Source organism: Helicoverpa armigera, chromosome 8 (genome assembly GCF_030705265.1).
Source record: "Helicoverpa armigera isolate CAAS_96S chromosome 8, ASM3070526v1, whole genome shotgun sequence".
Lineage (NCBI taxonomy): Eukaryota > Metazoa > Arthropoda > Insecta > Lepidoptera > Noctuidae > Helicoverpa > Helicoverpa armigera.
In genome coordinates, this window is record NC_087127.1 from 12,854,403 (window position 1) to 12,876,361 (window position 21,959).

Below are 21,959 nucleotides of genomic sequence, written 5' to 3' on the forward strand. Positions count from 1 at the left end.
ACAGTGAAGGTTTGGAGCTGACCTGATGATGGAGACCAGAGAAAATGGAGGGAACTCGACAACTGAATATGTAAAATACCTCGTTTGGACTTATATTCTTTGTATTGATGAGAACTTCCCACTTGTATGGATAGTGACAACTATTCGTATCACTGAAAAGCTTTAAATAAATAACCTTTTACAAAAAATTAAACCGAGTTCCCAAAACACTAAAAAGCAAAAAAACTAATTTTAGGTGCATCGGCCTAGAAGTCGGTGGCAAAATTAACTTAGTAACATCCATTAGACACCGACTTCTAGGCTTTTCAATTTGCAAAATATGATCTTTGTTAATTTATATAATTTTCATATATAGTCGATAAGGTAAGAAAATTAATTAAAATTTTCTAGAATTTTTCTCTACAGTCGATAAGGCAGGACTCGATGTTAATTTTTATTTCCAATAATTATCTTTAGCCGTTTTCTCTAATATTGACAAATTTTTGTATACTAAAGAGAATTTTAATTCTACAAAACAAATAATAGTTTGAAAACAAACTAAAAAGTAGAAAATAAATAATAGTTTAAAAAAACTAAAAAACACGCTTTTTATAGAAAAACGAACTAAAAAATAGGAAATAAATTTTAATGAATTTAAATTAAGAAAACAGTGTTAAAATTTCAATGAATATAAATTAATAATAGTGTGAATAAAAAATATTTAAAAAAAGCGTGGGGTGCTTTTTAAGATATTATCGAAATGAAAATCACTGTACTCATATCTGTCAATAAAATATTTATAACTATTGACACCATGCACCCCACGCTTTTTTTTAAATATTTTTTTTGTATTCACACTATTATTAATTTATATTCATTGAAATTTTTAACACTGTTTTCTTAATTTAAATTCATTAAAATTTATTTCCTATTTTTTAGTTCGTTTTTCTATAAAAAGCGTGTTTTTTAGTTTTTTTTTTTTTTGTTAACTTGGTCAGACTGGCCTAAGTAAACAATACTATCAATATTTCACCAAACTTCATATGTTATTCCGGGATCAGTTTGAGACTACACAATCTAAAGATTTCCGAAGACACGTCCGTCCAGGACCAGTGCACACTATTGCTTCAAAATTCATATGACCATTACCACTGGTCTATAGTATACGTGTCGAGAATCCAAGCGATACCGGCCTAATACGTTACGTGTAATGAATGCGAGATCGGCGTGAGTCATAGCCTTTACAGTAACCTTCCCTAGTGTCGTCGGTGAGTATTGAACCCGAGGTACCTACGTGAGACGAGGTTCCGGGTTCGCTTAGGAGCGCTTTGGATGCAAGGATGGGAAGCCGGAAAATTATTTAGTGCTAGGATAAGGATGTGTTTTGTATGAAAATTTTACTTTGGGGAACTGAAAGCCTTTACATTTTCTAGTGCGTTACCAAAGGAGCTATAAGGGGAAGAATTTTAAAGAATTTTATAGTTTGAATATTCAGTTTAAAGTCAGGCATTCTTATCTAAAATCCTGAACAAAGGGGCATTAAAAAGAGAACAAGGTTTTCATACTTAAGTCTCTGGAAGTACACATTTTTATTCGGAACACATCGCGGTGCTCAGTTTGCCTCGCACTTGGTAAAGATCTTCACAAACAGCTTAAGGTTCCCTTTTCTAAAGAGATTTGAGAATAAACGATAAGTCGTATTCGAATATTTCATGAATACAATATTCTGGGTGAGGTTGTAGATTTTACGTCTATTTTAGCTGTTAAATATTTTTTTTAATAAAGAAGGCTCGTAAGTATTAATATTTTTAGCTCGTCTCGAACTTAGTAGTTAAAAAGTTTAGTTTTGCTGTAAGTCACTCTGTGACCCGAAGTTACAAAGAATCAAAAAAGCGAAACATAAAACTTGACAATAAGAAGTTTTCCTAGTTTCAAGAGCAGACGAAGAGTTTAATTAAAAGTAAAATGGCGCACTTTATCTAGCAGTTAGTTGGCTAATCTTGTGAATATTAACGACCGGAGCTAGTGTTCTGAGGACTCGCTTTACAAAACTTATTTAGATTGATTGTAGATTCACTTAAAAAATGATTGCTATTATTTTCTTTTAGGCGTCGTTTATCGATGTTGCTCGGATATATTTTTGCTATTTGTTGGCGATGGAGTTTCGGTTGTTAGTGTTATGGATGAGCTTCCCGCTTCAGACTGATGACTGCGGACACATATAGCCCATTACCAGTGACAAACTGCTCGCACCAAAAATGTAGAACCATAGTTTAGTAAATTCCAGCGACGAAGCACCCCGTATATCAATGTTCCGCTTCAATTTCAGTGTAACTAACTGCAGAGTCCCACGCTCTGGAACTATGGAGTCTTGTAAATCAGCCGAGTTATATTTGTGCAATTCTGGAGTAAATTGAATATGTGCGGAGATTGCGCCGGTATTGGCAGGCTAGGTTATAGGGCAGCTAGAACATACTTCAGCGTGGAATATTCGTGGGGTGCAATCACAATGCTCGGGGGACTGCCTTGCGGAATATTAACTGCGGTATCGTGAACGAGTATGTTGCCGATGCTAATATGGAGATATTGGATTCGCTTTCGGTTCGCAATACTGGTGTCTAACTTGATTGTTTTCGGTTATTGGTACAGTTTCAGAAACGTGTTTCTTTCCACGTGTGGCAAACACAATTTTAAACTACGGGGCATCTAAATAAGTACATAAGAGACAAACTTTGTGGTGCATTATGTTTCAGACGATAGGAGTAGGGAAACATAACTTTGGTTGTTCATTGATCTGATTCATTCCCAATCTGTGTAAATATAATAACATCAATTTAATTTGTATTGCAATAAATGATAAAAGAAAAACAATAATTGGTCTGTGTCTGTGGCCGGCAGCGTCACGAGCCGTCTCCGTGATAATGGAATTGTTCAGAGCAGACGTATTACAGCTTACAACGTCATTATGGTAATAAATTGAATTCACATGCATTTCATTTCATTTCGTAAATTCATTAATTACGTTCCGTTTATCAGAAACGGACCTCTTCATATGATCGGAACCTTTTATTCTGTTGCGATATTACAAAATTTATTTTATTTTTCACTTACGCAATATGCCTTAATATTTTTTGCCTTAATATCGGCTAACCTGGCCAAAAGGAAAACTTAATATAGTTTGAGACAATCATAAAGGAAGTTTCGAGAACGAGTGGTGAGCGCCATAAGATCCCTGTTTTCATGAATGCTGCTTTGATAAAGTCCTAGTATTATACTTGGTTTACCTATCAATTTCCTTTACAAATAAATCCTCTAAAATACAGCAATGTTTCCATAAATCTGTCGCCACGAGGAGCGCTCAGCGGAATCTGTTCGCTCACGTAATATACGGCCGCGCCCGACACCGGAGCGCACTCATAGCATTTAATGATACAATTAATGTATGCTGCAGCGAATGCCGCGATTGTTTGCGAAAACACTCACTCTAATTAATTAAGGAGCTTACACCTAAATAGAACAGGAACGCTAAAATGTTGGGGACTAAATTAATACTAATTTAGTAGCACGCTTTGTTGAAGCTTTTTGAAAGAAATACTAAAGATTTTTTTTTGAACGAAAGAGTTTAGGCCCATTCAGACATTAAGTCTCAATACATTATCGGACAATATGCAATACTCAATACTGAATCATCCTGCCTTGCTTTGATTATGGCAACCATTAGCCCAGTAGCAGCTCAACAAAACACCAACGATGATAAGCGTTCACTATCTGATAAGCCGACAATCACTCACCTACTAGATTATAGATGCGAGATAATTTCATCAAATCTCACCACGCGTCGACGGAGCGCGGCCACACGCCACACGCCACAGCCACCGCCGCGCCACAGCCACAGGCCACGCCACATGATGTGCGGCAATCAATCAGATGAGCGCGGTAATTGCAACAGCACTGATTACCTGGGTTCTGTTTGTACCACGCTCGCTGATAGCTTGATCGATAATGTTACTGAGTGTTAGTAGATTTGATAGACTGGCTCTTTGATCTGTGTTCCGGACTGGGAATCAAACCTGGGACACCAACCATGGTAGTTGAAAATAACAAAGCTTTAACTTAGCTTAGACTTACTCCGAAAATAACTTCATTAATTAGGAGGTTAAAAGTTTGCTCAAAGCAGTTGAAACTTGAAAAATCTATTTTCACGAATTGGATGAAACCGAGAGAGAAGTCTAGAAAAATAATAAATTAAAACAAGGAAACTGATTCCTGGAGCAAAAATAACGTCGTGACGATATCCTATCCGCACGCACGTGCTCGCCTCAGGGAACAGGCGTCGGCAGATGAAGTTATAGCGACACTAGTATTTTTATGTTTTCTTTTAATGACCTACATTTTATTAATTCCCTTTATGGAAGCTGTGTGAGAGGGTTTCCAATTGTTGATAAAGAGCGAACGTGAGTTAGGGTTTGAATTAAATACCCAAAAAAAAAGTTTTTCGTCACAACTTTCAATTTACTTCATAAATCATTCTCTTCAATTTGCATCCCACAAACGGATGGAGTGGTCCCAAATAAGGATCGAAACTACGACACGCATAGCAACAGCGAATTTTTCAACTTCTACACCCAACCTTTAATCACAATTATCTCTCACTTTAACCATACATACCTGTAAAACAACAACCATTGATCATTGTATACACCTAGACACGTCTCTTGACCACAACAGTTGATATCTTCAGCAAACACTTGATCATTAAGAGGAGCTGTCAATTATTTAGTTTATCATTATCAGCTAGATTGTGGCACATAATCTGGATTATGTTCGAGTGCTGCGATAGCCATCTCGTGTCACTTACAATAAATCAAACTTGTTGACTTAATCCGCGTGATTTGTGTGTCAATAATAAGGTAAACAGGCTAAGGTTATACCCATTGTCTTTAGTCTCTATCCTTTCTAAAAAATAAATATGCTAAAGTAGTAACTCTGCCTGTCAGTCTCGCTTTCACGCCAAAGCAATTAAACCGATTTAAATAAAATGTTGTACACAGATAGTCTGAACTTCTAGAGCTGTTTCAATACTACCCGAGCAGCCATTTTTGTACTTCAACTTGCTCTTAGGCATCTAAAATACTTTCAATTACATTAACTGTATTATTTCTTTATGCTCCAAGCCTTCAATTTCGAATCCCCGAACACAATTAACACAAGTCTATAACAACTATAACAAAACACTAGTCGACCTTCACGACCACTAGGGGATGTTTTACTACCCTCAAACATAGCAATAAACGTGAGGTACTTAGAGCCATCGTAAAGCGTCGCTGTCGATGACTTGGTAATTCCATCGGATGCTTCCCAACACATTGTGATAGTTCTCGCCTGAGGGAAACGTGCTGTACTACATAAAATCAGCGTAAGCGTTATATTTATGGGTAATAAAGTTTATTATTAGACCTTGATAGCTGATCTAATAAAGGCTGAATATAACACGTGACTCCTCCACTACGCCTTATAGAAAAGACGGTTCAATGTCCGATATGAAAACTTCCCACTGAAAAATTGTAGGTCACTGAATCATCAATTAGGTGTAATCGTTTAATGTCAGCATTTAAATTCAGCTGTAATCGGCACTTAGCTGCTATAATATTATTTTATAGAATTCAAATGCTAATAGTATTACTGAACCGAACAGCGCGCAAATTGGGGTTATCGTAACACAATAATATTTGGCGTACGTACATAATAATTAATTTATAGTTAATCTCATTACAATAACAGTATCATCCCTCAGGATAAAACATAATAGTTAGTTTTATTATAATGGCCATCAAAACGCAAAATTAATCATTTTCCTAGTGAACGGTATTAATCGTGTTTCGAGCTAGTTGCGTTATTTAATGAATCGCTCATCAAATGAATTCTTAATGGATTTATCTGTTTTATTCGGATCGCTGGCTCGCTGTATTAATCGTACAATATTTTGGCAACTATTTTCTCTCGCTGCGGTATTTTTTTACATTTATCTTGAGTACCTATCAGTATCCAGAATAATGAAAATACAAGTACGCCATTTTGTACAAGATATGGAAATTCACACTTGGCTCATCTTGTTGACCTCTGTCAAATTCTGAATAGTGATTCGGGTTCTGAGAAGGAAAATAGCTTTATCATATCAAGTAGACCAGACAGCATTGCCACGTTGGATGGCAATGCTTACTTTTTGGCCAAAATAAAAACCAGCCCTTGGGTCACCTGAAGTGTCAGCAAGTCGCTTAGCGATATCCTTATATAGGAGATGAGCACTTGGACCCCACGGCCCGAGGGTTTCAACCCCAAACGGCTCAAAGGTATAGTTACCCACCAGGGTACTATATTTGCGCCGTTTGAGGTCCTCTGCAGCCGCAGCAGCGTAACCAGCACATCGCGCCGAGCTAGGAAGGTGAGATGGTGCAAGAGTATCGACACAGGTCGCGTCCCATACTAAAGACCTACCCATCTTCCACGGGAACAACGACATACCGTCTGGTCTCTTGCCATCGTCGCGTACCAGACCACTGGGTTCTAATATGGCTGGAACGCCGACGGCAACAAGAGCGCGACGGATTATGTCATTGATATTCGCATGCCGTGCAAAACGGCCGGCGCTGCGGCTACATGACAAGCCGTGGTGTCCAAGGCTGCTGACAGCTTCACCACATGGGCAGCGGTGAGGAGAGCAGCACGGAGCACCCAAACGCAAGCAAATAGCTAGCCGGAAAGTGGTGTCGTCAAACAAGGTGCCTATGTTTGACGACGGAAGAGCCAGAAGCCATAAACCTGACTCCCATTCGCCCACAGCCAGAATTGCCATAAGCATTGCCATCCAACGTGGCAATGCTGCCAGCCTCTTGGGTACACTCCCGGTGGGCAGCGATGAGGAGGAGTTTTTTGATGCAATTTTTTAAATATTTTTATTTATAGTAAGTGTATATATTAGGTAATAAGTTAGTTGTATGTTGTATATATATTTATTATTAAGTTATTGTAAAAAGTTATTTGTAAATAAATTCCTACCTAATTGAATTAATTTGGATAGGTACTCCCAGTTAGTAGACCAGACAAGTATTCTATCAATTGCTGAGCCGCTATCGATTTTATTTATTCTTAGTACAAAAGTTATAAGTTTACCGCCCAATAATATAGCGCCCTTTTGCTGTCCAATAATTGGGAAACAGACTGTGTAAATTGTATAGAGGATAGCAACACATACAGCCTACAAGTAAATAATCTATCTAATGGAATCTGTCCTAGATAGATTTTCACGTATTTTCCTTATAATCGCGCAAGTACGAAAAGTGAAAGGACAGATTGTATTAGGACTAGAATATCTAATGTTTAACTGCTAAGTATGTTAACTTGTGGAGGAAAATATTGTAATTTATAGTTTACTAATGAGGTCGCTACTTGAGTGTCACTCCGGGACTATACCGCGAATTTATATGTGAGTACTTATTTTTTGATATTTCATATTATTATTATTTATTGAACACAAGAACTACTAAATCAACTTTTTTGTATATTATAATGTTACTACAAGTTAATCTAGTGATTGCCACAGTCGCACGTGCCGCATCTCATCAGAATATCAATCACGCATCGATCTGTTGTCCTTTAGTCGAACTTGATCATTACATCTCGTTTCAACAAGACAATACAAAGCTGATCCTAGGTCGTGCGTCTTAGATCCAAATCTAAATCGTTTAAGGCCTAATTAAATAGGTTTGTTAATAAAGAGCTTCAAATCAAAGATGAAGGCATTTAAATCAGTTCTTCAAAATGCCATGGATTAAATATATTTTTTACTATGTTAATCATTTGAATGTAGGCCTCAATATAGACTGGCTATTAATAGATTTTTATCCAAGAGGACACGCGGTAAAAACAAAATGATAAATGTGAAGGAAAACCATAGAGCGTCCTAATGTGTGAAATTAATTGACTCGACTGTACGTGCTCCACGTACAAATAGCTTTGATGATAACAATTTAACCTTTAGACTAACTTGAAATAATATCATGGACTCCGTAATAAAAATATGAGAAAAGACTTCCGTGACATAATAAAGCAAAAAACAAAACAACAAATTATGACGGACAGGTGAATGAAAGAAGATAATTTTACTATCAATGAAATGTTATGCAATGTAAATACATCAAAATTATCAAGATAGTGTTAAACCGTCATTCAGTAGTTATCGTTATCGCTCCTGATCTCGCCCGATTGTAATATCTCGGTTGAGGTGATGCGATTGACATACATACCAACATACCAAGCACAACATAGGCCATTCATGATGTAACCCAGATACAGTTTATCAGTTTTCACCATTTTATCGTGTTAGGATTAAAAATTAGGTATGTAAGCTCTTCGAAGCTTACTCATATTCCACGGCGGTTTCACCTCTGCTTCTTGTCAACTACTTCAGGCACCCAGATAAAAAGTCCTCTGTAGCTTTCCTTGATAATATCTAACACTGAAAATTTCAAATCGGACCAGTACTACGTAAGATTAGCTCTTGCAACCAAACAAACAAACTTCAGCTATATATTATTAGTAAAGTTTAGCAAAAATAGTGTTTGGGAGCTATTGGCAGGTGATCATCAACCTTAAATAAGTTTCAAATTACTTATAGCTTAAGAAAACAGACGTCACCTAACTCGAGCGTCACTGCAATTGTTTTATGCTAAGCATACAGGCAGAGCACAAACCACATTATCCTTTACAATCAGAATATTAAATTAACACTTTGTACAAAACAATAACTAAGTGCGTCTTCCTCAGAGGGTCAATTCTGAGAACTGTTCGATATTGCACCTGATAGATGTCACGTAACTGACTGTCATACTCGACCTTGCAGTCTAGGCAGAGCTAGCTAGTTCGATCATTTGGCTATTATAAGATGAGAAGATAAAGACGAAGCTTTTATGAATACATAAAAATTATTATACAGTAGAAATCACGTTTTTAGAAATAAAATGGGTTTACAGTAGACACTTTTAAATGAATGTACCACCAACTTTTCACACCGCAGAACACAAACTTTACTTAGCAACTTACTCTAAAGCTGGATAATGCAAGGGAATATGATTTTTCCAAGTTATGATCATAACTTTGAACACCTTTTCACGAACGTTTCCCAATATATTGGTATCAACTTCTGGTCATGGACGCAGCTGAGAAACAGTAGGTACCGAATAATACAATTCCTTTTGGTGTAAGAATCCTTTTTCTTCTATTGGAAAAACCTAGCGATGCACGTTCTTTGAGATAGATTATCATCTTGGCGCCTTGACCGATCACAAATGCAGCTCTTCGCATCAATATTCCCAGCTGTCACACGGATATAGCCTAGGTATGCTAGTTAAGGACGAGTTTCAAGATTTTCGACACCGTTTTCCTCAGGCAATATAATTTCGTGCATTTTCCTTGATCAGAAGATAAATTAAGGAAACACGTTAAATGGTGACAAATATCTCGAGATGCGTAAATAAGTTTGGTTAGTACGTGAGGGGGGTTTTAATATAGTTAGTTACGTAGTTTATTTTTGTTATATTTTGGTGTGTGATACTGCATAATACTGTATCATTGGACGCGTGTCATTTATTTCATCTTACGTGAACAATTCATGGCAATAATTGTATTCAAGTTTGAAACTATGTTACGTAACATGATTAATGATGTGCAATTACGTATCAATTATAACAGCGCTATGCAATTTCAAGTAGATGACAAGTTAACTTTGTTATCAAACCAATCCAGTTAGAAAAGTCACGGTGAACTGGCACTTTTATCGATTTCCAGAAGAGAGTATTTTGATTATGTATTTTTCAATACCATATTGTGTCTGCCATTTTGTAACAAAACAAAAGAGATCAGATATATTTTTAGTAAGTAATTAATTTATACAGCATCATTTATGGAAACCATGCTGTTATGTACAAAACGTAACTACGAATAGTTGAAACAGCTAAAACAGTAGCAATTGACAAGCAAAACCAATAAAGTGGACGCCTGCACTTGTATAATGATCACAATTATTAAGAACTACCGACCCGCCCCGGCTTCGCACGGAATAACAGTGTTTTCCCACTATTTAATGCATGTTATTATACATATAAACCTTCCTCTTTAATCACTCTATCTATTAAAAAAACCGCATCAAAATCGGTTGCGTAGTTTTGAAGACTTAAGCGTAGGTACAAAGGGACATAGGGACAGAAAAAGTGACTTTGTTTTATACTACGTAGTGATAACACTAGGTGCCAATATATGAACTGTTTGCTTTTACGATGGATCTCATTTAATTGTGTTAACATTCTACTTGCACATCTACGAATCATAGGATCCGATATGTACAAGTGTTTATATCTTAACAGCAAGAAAATATCGCTTGACCCATATTACGATGCTATAAGTAGGTACATGTTTAGATTATTTGTCTTCTAGTATCAAAATATTGCTAATGTTTAAGTAAGATGCACAACAATTATTGTTTTTAAAGCGATGTAATTAACATGATTATCTTCAGACGGGGAGTCCCGAATACTCGATTCTTCTGTCTTGTTGTAGGCATTGAACTTGCACTGCTAAAATCTAGACAACATTTCAACATACCTACCAGAATTTACCGATAGAAATGATTGACACGGAGATAGATACCCTGGAGGTTGTACATAGTATTACTTAGGCTCGGGGTATTGTAAGCAGGTCTCTTGAGACTCGTGTAACACCGCGAAAGTGCTTATATTTTTATATATACAAAGATCGAGGCGATAATCACAGCAGTGTTTAGCATAATTGCCCCCGGTGCAGAGGGCGACGGAGGGAATTAACTCTCCTCCTCTGTCCGCGTCACTGCCAACCAAATTAACGAGATGAACATTTAATTAGTAGCAAAGTTTCTTTCCCAAAAATACGACGTTAAGATGACTATTGTTTTACGCGAGCACAACTGTGTTATAAGCACTGGGAGCAATTTTAAATTATACTATTCAATTCGTTTAATTCATGCTAAGAAGAGATTAATCAAAACCTTCAAGAAAATCACAGTTAGTTTAACGAATATCATTGACCCCGACTAGAAAAAACTGAAATTAGAAAAATGTCCTTCAACCGTTTATGCAATCGTGTAACTGGAACAGTTATTTTTGACACAAAATGTGTCTCGGTTACTGCGATCATCACAATAACGAACAATCATCAGAAATTCTTTGTAATTCTACTAATTTGTATACATGAATATTATTTAGTATTTTAGTAACAAATACAAATGCGACTTTATTTGTAATGTTTCACTGTTAACGTTGGAAGGTGCAGATGAGATTTTGTATGAAGATAAGTGGTCTTAGGTTTATAGTAACAGTCTATATTTCAGGTCGGTTTTTGTTTTAACGACTCTGTGAAACCTTAGCGTGATCGCATAAAACAACTTGAACCTTTACAACAAAGAAGTATGGAAGTGGGTTCAAAGAAAGTCCGTTGTTTTATTGTTAATTACGTCAGTAGGGATTCCAACTGTTTCTGGACCCGCCCGAGTCCCCGCTCGTTCGGGGACCTTTTATTTATTTCCCCCTTCTATAGGAGACGAATTGTTAATTGTAAGTTGGGGTCATTGGGGAACGCCGTTAATATAAGGTTCAACTTAACCGTTTAATGTTCGTCTTTTTAAAGTTAGCGGTCAGACAGTTTTATGGGTAAAGGCGAATGAAAAAGTTAGTTCGTCTTCATTAAGTAAGTGGCTTAACTTTATACATTTATGTCTTAAGTAACCGTTTTTACACACCAACATTTTGAATGTTAAAATATATTAAAAAAAACGTAGTTCTTTATAAAATGAGAAGCTTTTTATTTCTTATAAGATACATTCTTATACTTATACAATTTAGATTTGTTTTTATTTCAGTTTCGATAAAAAAACTATTTCTTAAATACAATCACTTTCTTTATTAAAGGCAAGTCACGATGATCACCTTCTATCAGCAAATTGTCGATTTGTTCTACATAACATTAAGACGCTCTCTAGCCGCGGTGACGTCACACGCGTCAAGTGCAATGCGATGTGTCAATGAGTAACAGACATGTGTCTTGTTTGTTTGAAACAAAATATACGGCCTACTGCTGTATTTTGAAAAAATATTTAAGTGTTCGTTAGCTAATGTATAGAAAAAGGTTAAAAATGGTCAAAGTGGTTTAGTAAGCAGTGAAACCTGGTGGAAGCTAGCATTTACGATAAGGGCCTCAGTGAATCAGGCTTTCAGTAGAATATAAGGAAGCTTTTATATCTCACAAGACGTCTCAAAAATGCTTATATATTTTTGCAATATAGTTCAAAATCAGTAAGCTGGCGACATATCTAAGCGATCGATATAAAGGCCTGAGCGGCGCGACGCGCGCGCATAGACGAGGCGCGCGTGCGACGCTCACTTCCTCCCCGCGTTGCCTTGGCGACCACACCAACCGACTATTGTTTATACATTATTACATACGATACGATATAGCAAACGAACGATTTTATTGATTTTATTGAAACAGTGTAGTGTGTGAAGTGAACATGGTTGATAGTGAAACGCAAGATGTGTCGTCGCAGAAGTCCGGTGAGTTGCAATTTTTGGAGTTTTTATTGTTAGTTAAAAAAAAAAGTATAAAATCTTCTTTGTATTTGTTTTTTGCTTAATACAAATATAATGGCTTTTTAACAATTCATGAGTCAGACATTTTAAATGTAAACAATACACAATAATGATTATTATCAGTAACAGGAACTAGAGTGTAATCAATAATTAATTACAATACCCCATCTATTTTATCCACATCCTGATCTTAGATAAAACTTATCCGGAAAATCGAACCATTATTATCTTCAAAATGACTTCATTTCTTTTTATTGTCGTTTAATACATTTATATTGTTTCGTTAAATTAACTATAAAAACTTAGGACAGTCTTTCGCAATAACTGTATCAATTAATAAACAAGAAGGCTGAAGCTGCAAAATGTTTGATACATTTCGATAGCACCTTATACAAACCATCATCCCAAAATACATCGTTATGCTACGAAACCTTAAACTATTCAGAAATTCAGCTGCGCTCAGATATTTTCTCTTTCAATACAATATTTTTTATGCTTTTTCATATTATATTTGGTTACCAAAAAAATGGGCGAATAAAAACAATATTTTCTGATCATAAAGTAATGTTATTATCGTTTATTTTCCTTTGTATTTTGTAGTTTTATCGCGCACTGTAATACTTTCATTTACGTAATTTATTGCTTATGATTACGATGGCTATGTTAGGATTACTTGTATTTATTGCCGATTATCGGTTCATATTTACTCGTATTTATCAGGTTTTTCTGTGATAATGAAGATAGATGGCATTTGACAAAGATATCAATGACAATAACAGTTTTCCTCACTGAATTACACGAGTTAGAGTGTTACGACATGAAAAGATTAAATTAGTTAATTCCTTAGACAAAGAGATCGTTGTATTTTTTTTTTTGGGTTTTGAACCTACCATTATGAACGGGTACTATAACTTAAAAACTTAACTACCTCGCAGCAAAAATAGGTTTGTGTAATATGAACATCTGCCTATTGAATTTTGTTAAAACTTTTTTAGTCTATGCACTCTCTCTGCTCAACAGTGTATTGATTCTCTCAAATATTCACTTCACCCAGCTACCGTAATTTAATAAATTTATATTAACCATGTTGGGGTGGTTTTGCAAAAGTGTTTTACCAAAATAAAATTGAAAATAAAATAAACTTTCACCTGAATAAACAAAAATTAAATTATTTTGTTTGTACTAGTGTAAATAGTGCCGGGCCGGTAAATATTTGCTACTCTTTAAAACGCAGCTTTTCATGAAACACTTGTATGTACTGAGTACACACGGGACTGAAATGTCTAAATATTTATTGAGAATTACTTTAAAGTCTCGTTTTTGATACTAAAACTGTAGTAATTGAATTAAAACCATTTTCAGCTTTGATACTTCGTAGAAATAGTAAATGATAAATTATCCGCAAGGTATTGCTAAAACGAGATGAGTAAGCTAAACAGTCGCAATAACTAAAATACAGTATTTAACAATAACAGACCCATTAGGATTTTCTTCACTTTTACGTAAAAGTAGACTTGGGACCTTCAAATTGCATATAGTTGACCTGAATTCATAACTGTAGCACTCCATGTGTTCACAATAGATAACGTTTCAAGTGAAGAGCTCGTTGTATATTCTGCACATTCACCGGCGATTGTGAAACCCTTCAGGCCACTTCCAGCGCCGTGTATACTTGTGTATACATAGTCTGAGGGCACTAATGGCCGGCCCTTTTAAATAGACATCATCATTAGTTAGCGTCGGGCCCAATATGGTGACTTTGTAACGATTTTCTATGTTGCGGATGGCATTTAAATTACGTATTAACCATGTGTTTGAGAGATAATTCGGTCTAACCATGCTTTGTTTATGTTGCGACTGACCACGGTATTAATCATAGCGAGGACATGTTTTTATGTTTTTTTGTTATTCTAAACAATACTCTTGTGCAACCATACAAATTGCCAACCAATTAATCAAATGATTTCTCTCAAACTGTACTTGAACTAAGAGTTGTAGTAATAAGATGTTAACAAAGCAGTGGTTGGTGTGGTTGTTCTGGTTGTCTTGTAAACAACCACAATGGCCGCTCGTTAGTGCCGCATTTAGTTTCACTTTTTGTTTTCCGAAGAGTTCGTCTATTGTGAGAGTAATGGCAATTTCACGATCCATTTCAGTCGGCCCTTAACTGTTCCTTCTATAACTCGTCTACAAGAACTTTGTTTTGACTTTTAATTTTAAAATATTCATAAATCAACATTATACTCAGAATCAGCGAGGAATAAACTCCAATTAATTATTTAAATAATAATGATCATTGCTTTCACAATCAGATGCGGTTAATTATTATTTTGTAAATATTGTATTGTTTGTAAATATTGGTTTGCATCATGCAGTTAATCATTTTAAAATTACTTTCGATAAAGTAATGATATCTCAACCATATTGATTTAAGTAAATAGCTTTCAGCCAATTTCACGATATCTGTTTACATATCTGGAGAATTATACAAAAGAAATAAGAATTTATCGTGCCCAATATTTCGAAGTTATTGAAAGTCATACAACGAAACTGCTATCAAGATCTGCATCAGCGTTTAGCGTTTAATGTCCACACGTCTGATTGTGAAAACATTAAATATCGTTTACGATGCAAATCGATTCCGATATCGATAGAAATAACGAAAAACAACTCGGATCACAATAAGAGCACAGTGCAAGTACTATTGTGGGGGACAACTCTATAATACGGGTTGATACGCTAACCGATTTCAGTAATGTTTGTTAACATTTAGACTTTGTTCCTCGTGTAGAATGACTGGCCGAATTTGTATCGTCATAAATAGTGTTATGTACTATGTACAATTGTACACCATGATTGTTAAAACCATTGTAGCTATTACGTTTATCTATGTTATCCCTTTTCGTAATTACTTCAATTGTTAGTTTGGATTCGCTTCTCGCCTGTCGATTTTTTTCAGTAAACAAGACAAAAATGACTACTGGAATTATCAGCAGTTTTTATCAAACTACACTCTTTTGCAAAAAAAACGGGCACCTATGCGAAATCTTAGTTTTAAGGACTTTACGTGTATTTCAAAGGGTTTTAATAATTGTAGTATGTTTCTAGCATCAAAAGAGTTAGTCGAGTACGCGTGAGAGTGTATTCTAAATTTGAATTTTGTACAATTGCTAGGAAATTGGTTAAACCTTGTTTTGGACTAATCGCTAGCAGAAAGTTCGTCGGTGTTTTGAAAAGTTTTCGAAGTGATTTTCAGGAAAATGATAATGCAGTTTTAATTAATGATTAATGTACTTTTTTGTTAGATCAAAACATTTTTGAAAAACTATGCGTATTTGATAAAATTTTCACCTGCTCTAAATGGGCTATACTGATGATTGATGGCAATGTTAAGAGTTTCGGTATTTTAGTATAAAGCGTTCTATCGTTTAGATATTGTACCCACGTGTTTTAAAATATCGCTTTTTCATAAATAAACACTATTTAGAAGAGTATCAGTACCTTTGACTGCGACAAAACCAATTTAAAGTAAGCAGTGCCGATCACAACTCGTCTCCTATCGGACTTTGACATTTAAAAATACCAAATTTTGTGATAAATGTTAAAATTAACCATATGAAAAATGATGAGGAGGGTTAAAGTTATCTAAAAAGTCAAATTATTGCCGCGTTGAAGCTCTCGATAATTCCATAGGTATCGGGTTACTAAACGGCGATTTAGCTGAAAGGGAGTCAAGCATTCAAAATTATTGGCCAAACGTATGTTTCTTAAGAAATGAGCAGATAGCCAATTATTGTAATGATTTAAACAGGAAAGTGCTGTAGATGCCAGAAAATCTCATTGTAGGCAACTTATTTAATAAAATATCCGTGGGATGAAAACACGCTATTTGAACGCTCAGACTCATAGATCTTCAGAGGTCTACGGAGTTTCCCAAGAGACGAGGTTGTTTAAAAATCATTGACTACGAGACCTTAAGACCTCGTGCTAACAGTCTATGTGCTATTTTCTGTATTTTGTAGATATTAAAAGACTTTTAAAAATTTCAAAGTCTGATGGGAGACGAGTTGAGATCGGCACTGCTTACTTTAAATTGGTTTTGTCGCAGCTCAAAGTACTGATACTCTTCTAAATAGTGTTTATTTATGAAAAAGCGATATTTTAAAACACGTGGGTACAATATCTAAATAATAGAACGCTTTATACTAAAATACCGAAACTCTTAACATTGCCACCAATCATCAGTATAGCCCATTTAGAACAGGTGAAAATTTTATCAAATACGCATAGTTTTTCAAAAATGTTTTGATCTAGTAAAAAAGTACATTAATCATTAATTAAAACTGCATTATCATTTTCCTGAAAATCACTTCGAAAATTTTTCAAAACACCCACGAAATTTCTGCTAGCGATTAGTCCAAAACAAGGTTTAACCAATTTCTTAGCAATTGTACAAAATTCAAATTTAGAATACACTCTCACGCATGCTCGACTAACTCTTTTGATGCTAGAAACATACTACAATCATTAAAACCCTTTGAAATACACGTAAAGTCCTTAAAACTAAGATTTCACATAGGTGCCCGTTTTTTTTGCAAAAGAGTTTATTTTTATTGCCCACTCGTGGACATTGTGATTTGTACTATAATCGTGTTTTTTATATCTTATGTTGGTGCGCATAGCGGAATGATTGATGGCAATTACAATAAAATCAGCAATTTGCACGACACTCGTTTTTATTATTGTTTAGACATATTTGTCGCATTTACCGAAATATTTCATTTGAAGAATGTTCTTCGATATGTGCATGATTCATTGCGACAAATATGTCCCTATGCAGTTACGTTTTTTAAAGCAAAATATCCTCTAACGAGTAAGAATTCACGCAAATTGTTGTATCAACAAAACAGTTGTTAAAGTTCTATTACATAACCCGAGATGATGGATCACTTCATTATGCATACCTATTTGTATTATAAAGTTGAGCAAAAAACTATGCCAAAGTCATGACAGCTTATTACACTTAATAGTATAGGACAGTTATTTACGAGACAAAGTGCTGATCATTATCCTTATCGAACAAGACGTGTAGATACGAAACATATGACAAACTAGCTGCGCCTTAGTATCGGCTTGTAATTACCGCGGTACATGCATTATATTCTAAGGCGACAGTAATGATTACACATTGCACTTTAGGAAGTAAGTACCCGCTTGCCTCTGGCCGGGACGTCGTAAAATGCTATCCTTGCGGTGATCCCGGATACTATATTAGCATAATTAATTGTCCAGTCTAGACGTTAGTAAAGTATTAGAGACTGCGTAGAACTGGATATTATTGATTGACCTTTACTTTTGAATTTTTATTTCACTTTTTCTTTAGACGTCTACGAGAATAATAGTAGGTGAGGTCAAACTAAATTGTAGATACTTGCCTAATGCTATAAATAGGTGACTTACCTATAAACTATACATAATTATTATTTTGGTATCTACAGTATCTTCTGCACCTAGTTTTAGTGGTCTATAGATACTCTTTCCAATGCATCATTTCATTTTCGTAATCTACTCGTTTTTAAGACTGAGACTATATTATAACGAAAGTACCGTATTGCTCCATTAAAGGATAAGCAGGTTTTGGACAAACACACATTTTTAGAGCACGTGACAAATAACATTGCGCTATATCATAACGTAATTCAATAGTCGGAAACGAATGGCTAATGAGCATCTGATGTGAGCCTCCAGCTGTCACTGCGCTCATTACAAACTTGTTTTATTTTGTTGTAGCTATAAACGCAACATCTTCCTGGATATTAATTAACGTTACTTACTGTACGTATTATTGAGACGAGGATGAAGACTTCAAAGAGGCTAATAAGATAACTAAGTCTTGCAATGAAGATATTCGCATGAAATCCGGAAAACGTTTCACCAAAAAGGTTTCGATCTGTAAATCTTCATAATCATACGAATATTGGTAAAACCTCGTAGGTATCGTTTACCGCGAGGGAGCGGGAAATGTAGCTAAAACAACATTAACCCGAATCAGCCTTTATGTAAATCGAGGTGAAATGTCTGCCTAAAAACTAGCCGGAGCTTCTTCACCAAACTATCTACATGGAATATTAAGAGGGCTGGAAATATTGCGGAGGTCGCGGGACCTGGACCGCTATTGCTATCTAAATATTTATGATCTTTACAATCTGGGACTCGGTATATTTGAACATAAATACGTTATAAGATTCACATTTTTAGGGAGAAAATCTCAACCTCTATCGTATCTAGATTATAATAGTTCACGCTCACCACAAAATATACAAACTATTTAACACAATCAGTTCCGATCTAAAATGAAATTTATTATGTGTATGTTTAAAAATTCTAATCGATTGAAATCTAATCACTCGACGTTGATTGATCAGTTAAGTAACGTTTGGGTTCAATAGAGCCAATCTCCAGGGCTAACAATTCAAGCAGAAACTTTGATGGGTCTCCGCCCAAATCCCCATACATGTTTCACAATTCTGGCAATTTGGGGAAGCCGATAATGGGATGACCGATTTCTGAGGAAACCCGCTTCGGAGAGTAAATCCTGTTGTACATGATTTTGTACCTGTGAATAATAAACACACGTCCCTTCCGTACCTGAAAATTTATAGAACGCTTGCCTTTTGTTTATTGGGTAGTTTTCGAAACAATTTTTAACGCTAATGGTCGCTGCACACAGCGGGCGGGGCGCGACGGGACGGGACGGCGACGCGACGCTGAGCAGTTGTAATGTACTAGATATTACGGAGGCCGCCACACAGACCCGTCCCGCTCGGCGCGACGCGACGCGACGATCTAGTACATTGTGTCACGTCGCCGTCCCGTCCCGTCGCGCCCCGCCCGCTGTGTGCAGAGACCATAAAAGGTCGTTGTCCTATTACAGTTTACTAAGGTTAGGAAAAAGGTCTATCCTCGAGAAACGATTGAGAGCTTATTTATTTGACCGTCTGATGGTATTTTATCCTTAGTTACCTTCTGTTAAAAGAAAAGGTTTCTAACAATTTCAGCTTATTTTCAGACCCATTGAGCTGTTGTTTCTTTCTTATAAAATTTAAATCACAGTATTTAAGGCCTGACACTACACTACAGTCGTACTTCCCGAGTCATCTTCACGCACAACCTTTAAGGTTGTTCTGCATTCGGTCAGTCACTCGGTGGCCACTATCCTCCCGCGGCGCGTGCGCGTGGAGGCGAAGGTAACGGCGCGCGTCTGGTCACGCGCATGACTCATACGCATCGGAACCGCTGACTTCCGATGTCCTCACTAGGTGTGCTGCATTTACCGGTACTGTTGATGCATTCTGCGTTGTGTTGTAGGTCTTGAATACAAATGTGGAGCGTGTGGAATATTTTTGGTAAAGAGCAAAGGCATTTTTTGTCAATGAAAGGTTTTTATGTCTAGGTGGATCGTTTTGGATGGAATAATATTGTTTTGCATGCATCCAATGAAGTACATAGTTAGCTTAAAGTTCCGAACAAAACACTACTGACTCCGCAATTTCCAAACCCTTCGAAGAATGGCCGCTACTTAGTACAAAATTGGCACAATGATTATATTATTATTGATGGCAGTAGCATCGTTATCGTATCACAAATGACTGCGATTATCGATTAGCTGTCGGGCATCAATCTCTCGGGGCCGGACACAGCCGAGCGCGCCCGAACATTCCCGAGCGCATGGCACGTCAAAGAGCGATGCATCTGAATGTTGGGCAGCGGTACATTCTATATCGGATAAGTAAACAGGTGGAACATTACAGAAATGCTTTCAAATGTTTTGAAAGTCTTCAAAACAGGAGTCCCTCTAAGGACACTTCTTGGAGAAGGTACACATTTACCGCTTACAAACGCACACTTTGCTAACGCGCCTTTAGAGTACCAGGATTTCTATTGAAGTGCACGCGAGGGCGATGAAATTTTAACTCACACATAGTTTCTCGAAATTGTAAACCTATTACGAACAAGTTCCGAGCTAAACTCTGGAAACTCTTCGAAATCGTACCTAGAAAGTGTTTGCTAACAATATAATATCTAAACATTTACTGAAAATGTGTGAGACTAGCTGTTTCCTGCGATTTCATCCGGATAAAATACCCATGTCACCCGGGATAGTACAGCTTACTAAGGTTACAAATAAAATTTTCCTCTAGTCTAGAAAATCATACAAACGTTTATTTACACATACCTACAAATTATAGATATGTGATTACAATTGCCTGACCAAATGCTACATTGCATGCGGCACCAGCTGTCCGATCATATCATCTAAACACATTTAATTAGCTATGTCCGAGTTATCGGACCGAATCTATACATATACCTACATACTGAATTATTTCACTAGTCTGCACCTACGAATAAGACGAATATAAAAACTGTAGGTATTGTGGTTCTAAGTTTGGCCGCTAAATCGAACTATATTCAATTTGCTCATTAATAAACAGCTCGAGATATTTATACAACACCTATTTAATTAAATTGATACAAAAAAGAAAAGGAGCGCAAAAAATATTGTAATTGTTTACTAAATAACAATGAAATGTAAATTACATTCCAGAGTTCGCAAACTTGATTTATACTGAACACAAATCTCAGAGAAAACCAGATAATCTTTGTAGGGAGATAAAGTTAGGAATTATGACAATCCGTCCTGATTTCTGCAAAATCACATTTCTTAACGTATAAACCCGACGTGAAAATATTTCCCGCAATCCACAGATTGTTATCATTCGTCAAATCTCACGATAACATCAAGCGTCGTCAGATTCCGATCAAAAAACAATGTTTCAGTTTTTGCACTCGAGACAAGAAATCCCCGACACGTGACACGAGTTACATATCAACGCGAACACAGCTCCTCAATTAGTGATACCCATTATAACATTAATAAGAAATGTTCTACAAACAATCGCGGTAATGTAAACATTTTCTCACATTTTGATATGTGCGTCAATGATTGAACAATTACAACTAATTGATTGATGTCACGTGGTCGCACACGGACTCATTACAGTTAATGCAATTAATTGCACAGTTTTTACAAGCTTCACTCACGGATTTTATAAAAAGTTTTAATTGTTAGGGAATACCTATCAATGATTCTAAAGAATCAATTAATTTCTAGAGTCCACATGAATACTCCTACGTAGTGAGGTTGATATTTACGGCCAATATGTAATACACCCTAGGGAAAATTGTCATTGCGTCGCCCTTAAAAAAAACGTAAGTGCATATTGTTATAAGACACTTCCTGTTTTT

General features: G+C 36.0%; 1 protein-coding gene across 1 annotated transcript in view; it reads left to right on the plus strand.

The window, feature by feature from the left end:
* Positions 1-12,381: 12,381 nt before the first annotated feature.
* The window catches only part of LOC110379719 (putative inorganic phosphate cotransporter), a 37,094-nt gene continuing 27,516 nt past the window's right edge, over positions 12,382-21,959 (plus strand). Inside the window, exon 1 of the mRNA XM_021339479.3 lies at positions 12,382-12,614. Coding sequence (XP_021195154.3) covers positions 12,572-12,614 — 43 coding nt within the window. The 5' untranslated portion in view covers positions 12,382-12,571. The remainder of the gene's footprint in view (positions 12,615-21,959) is intronic.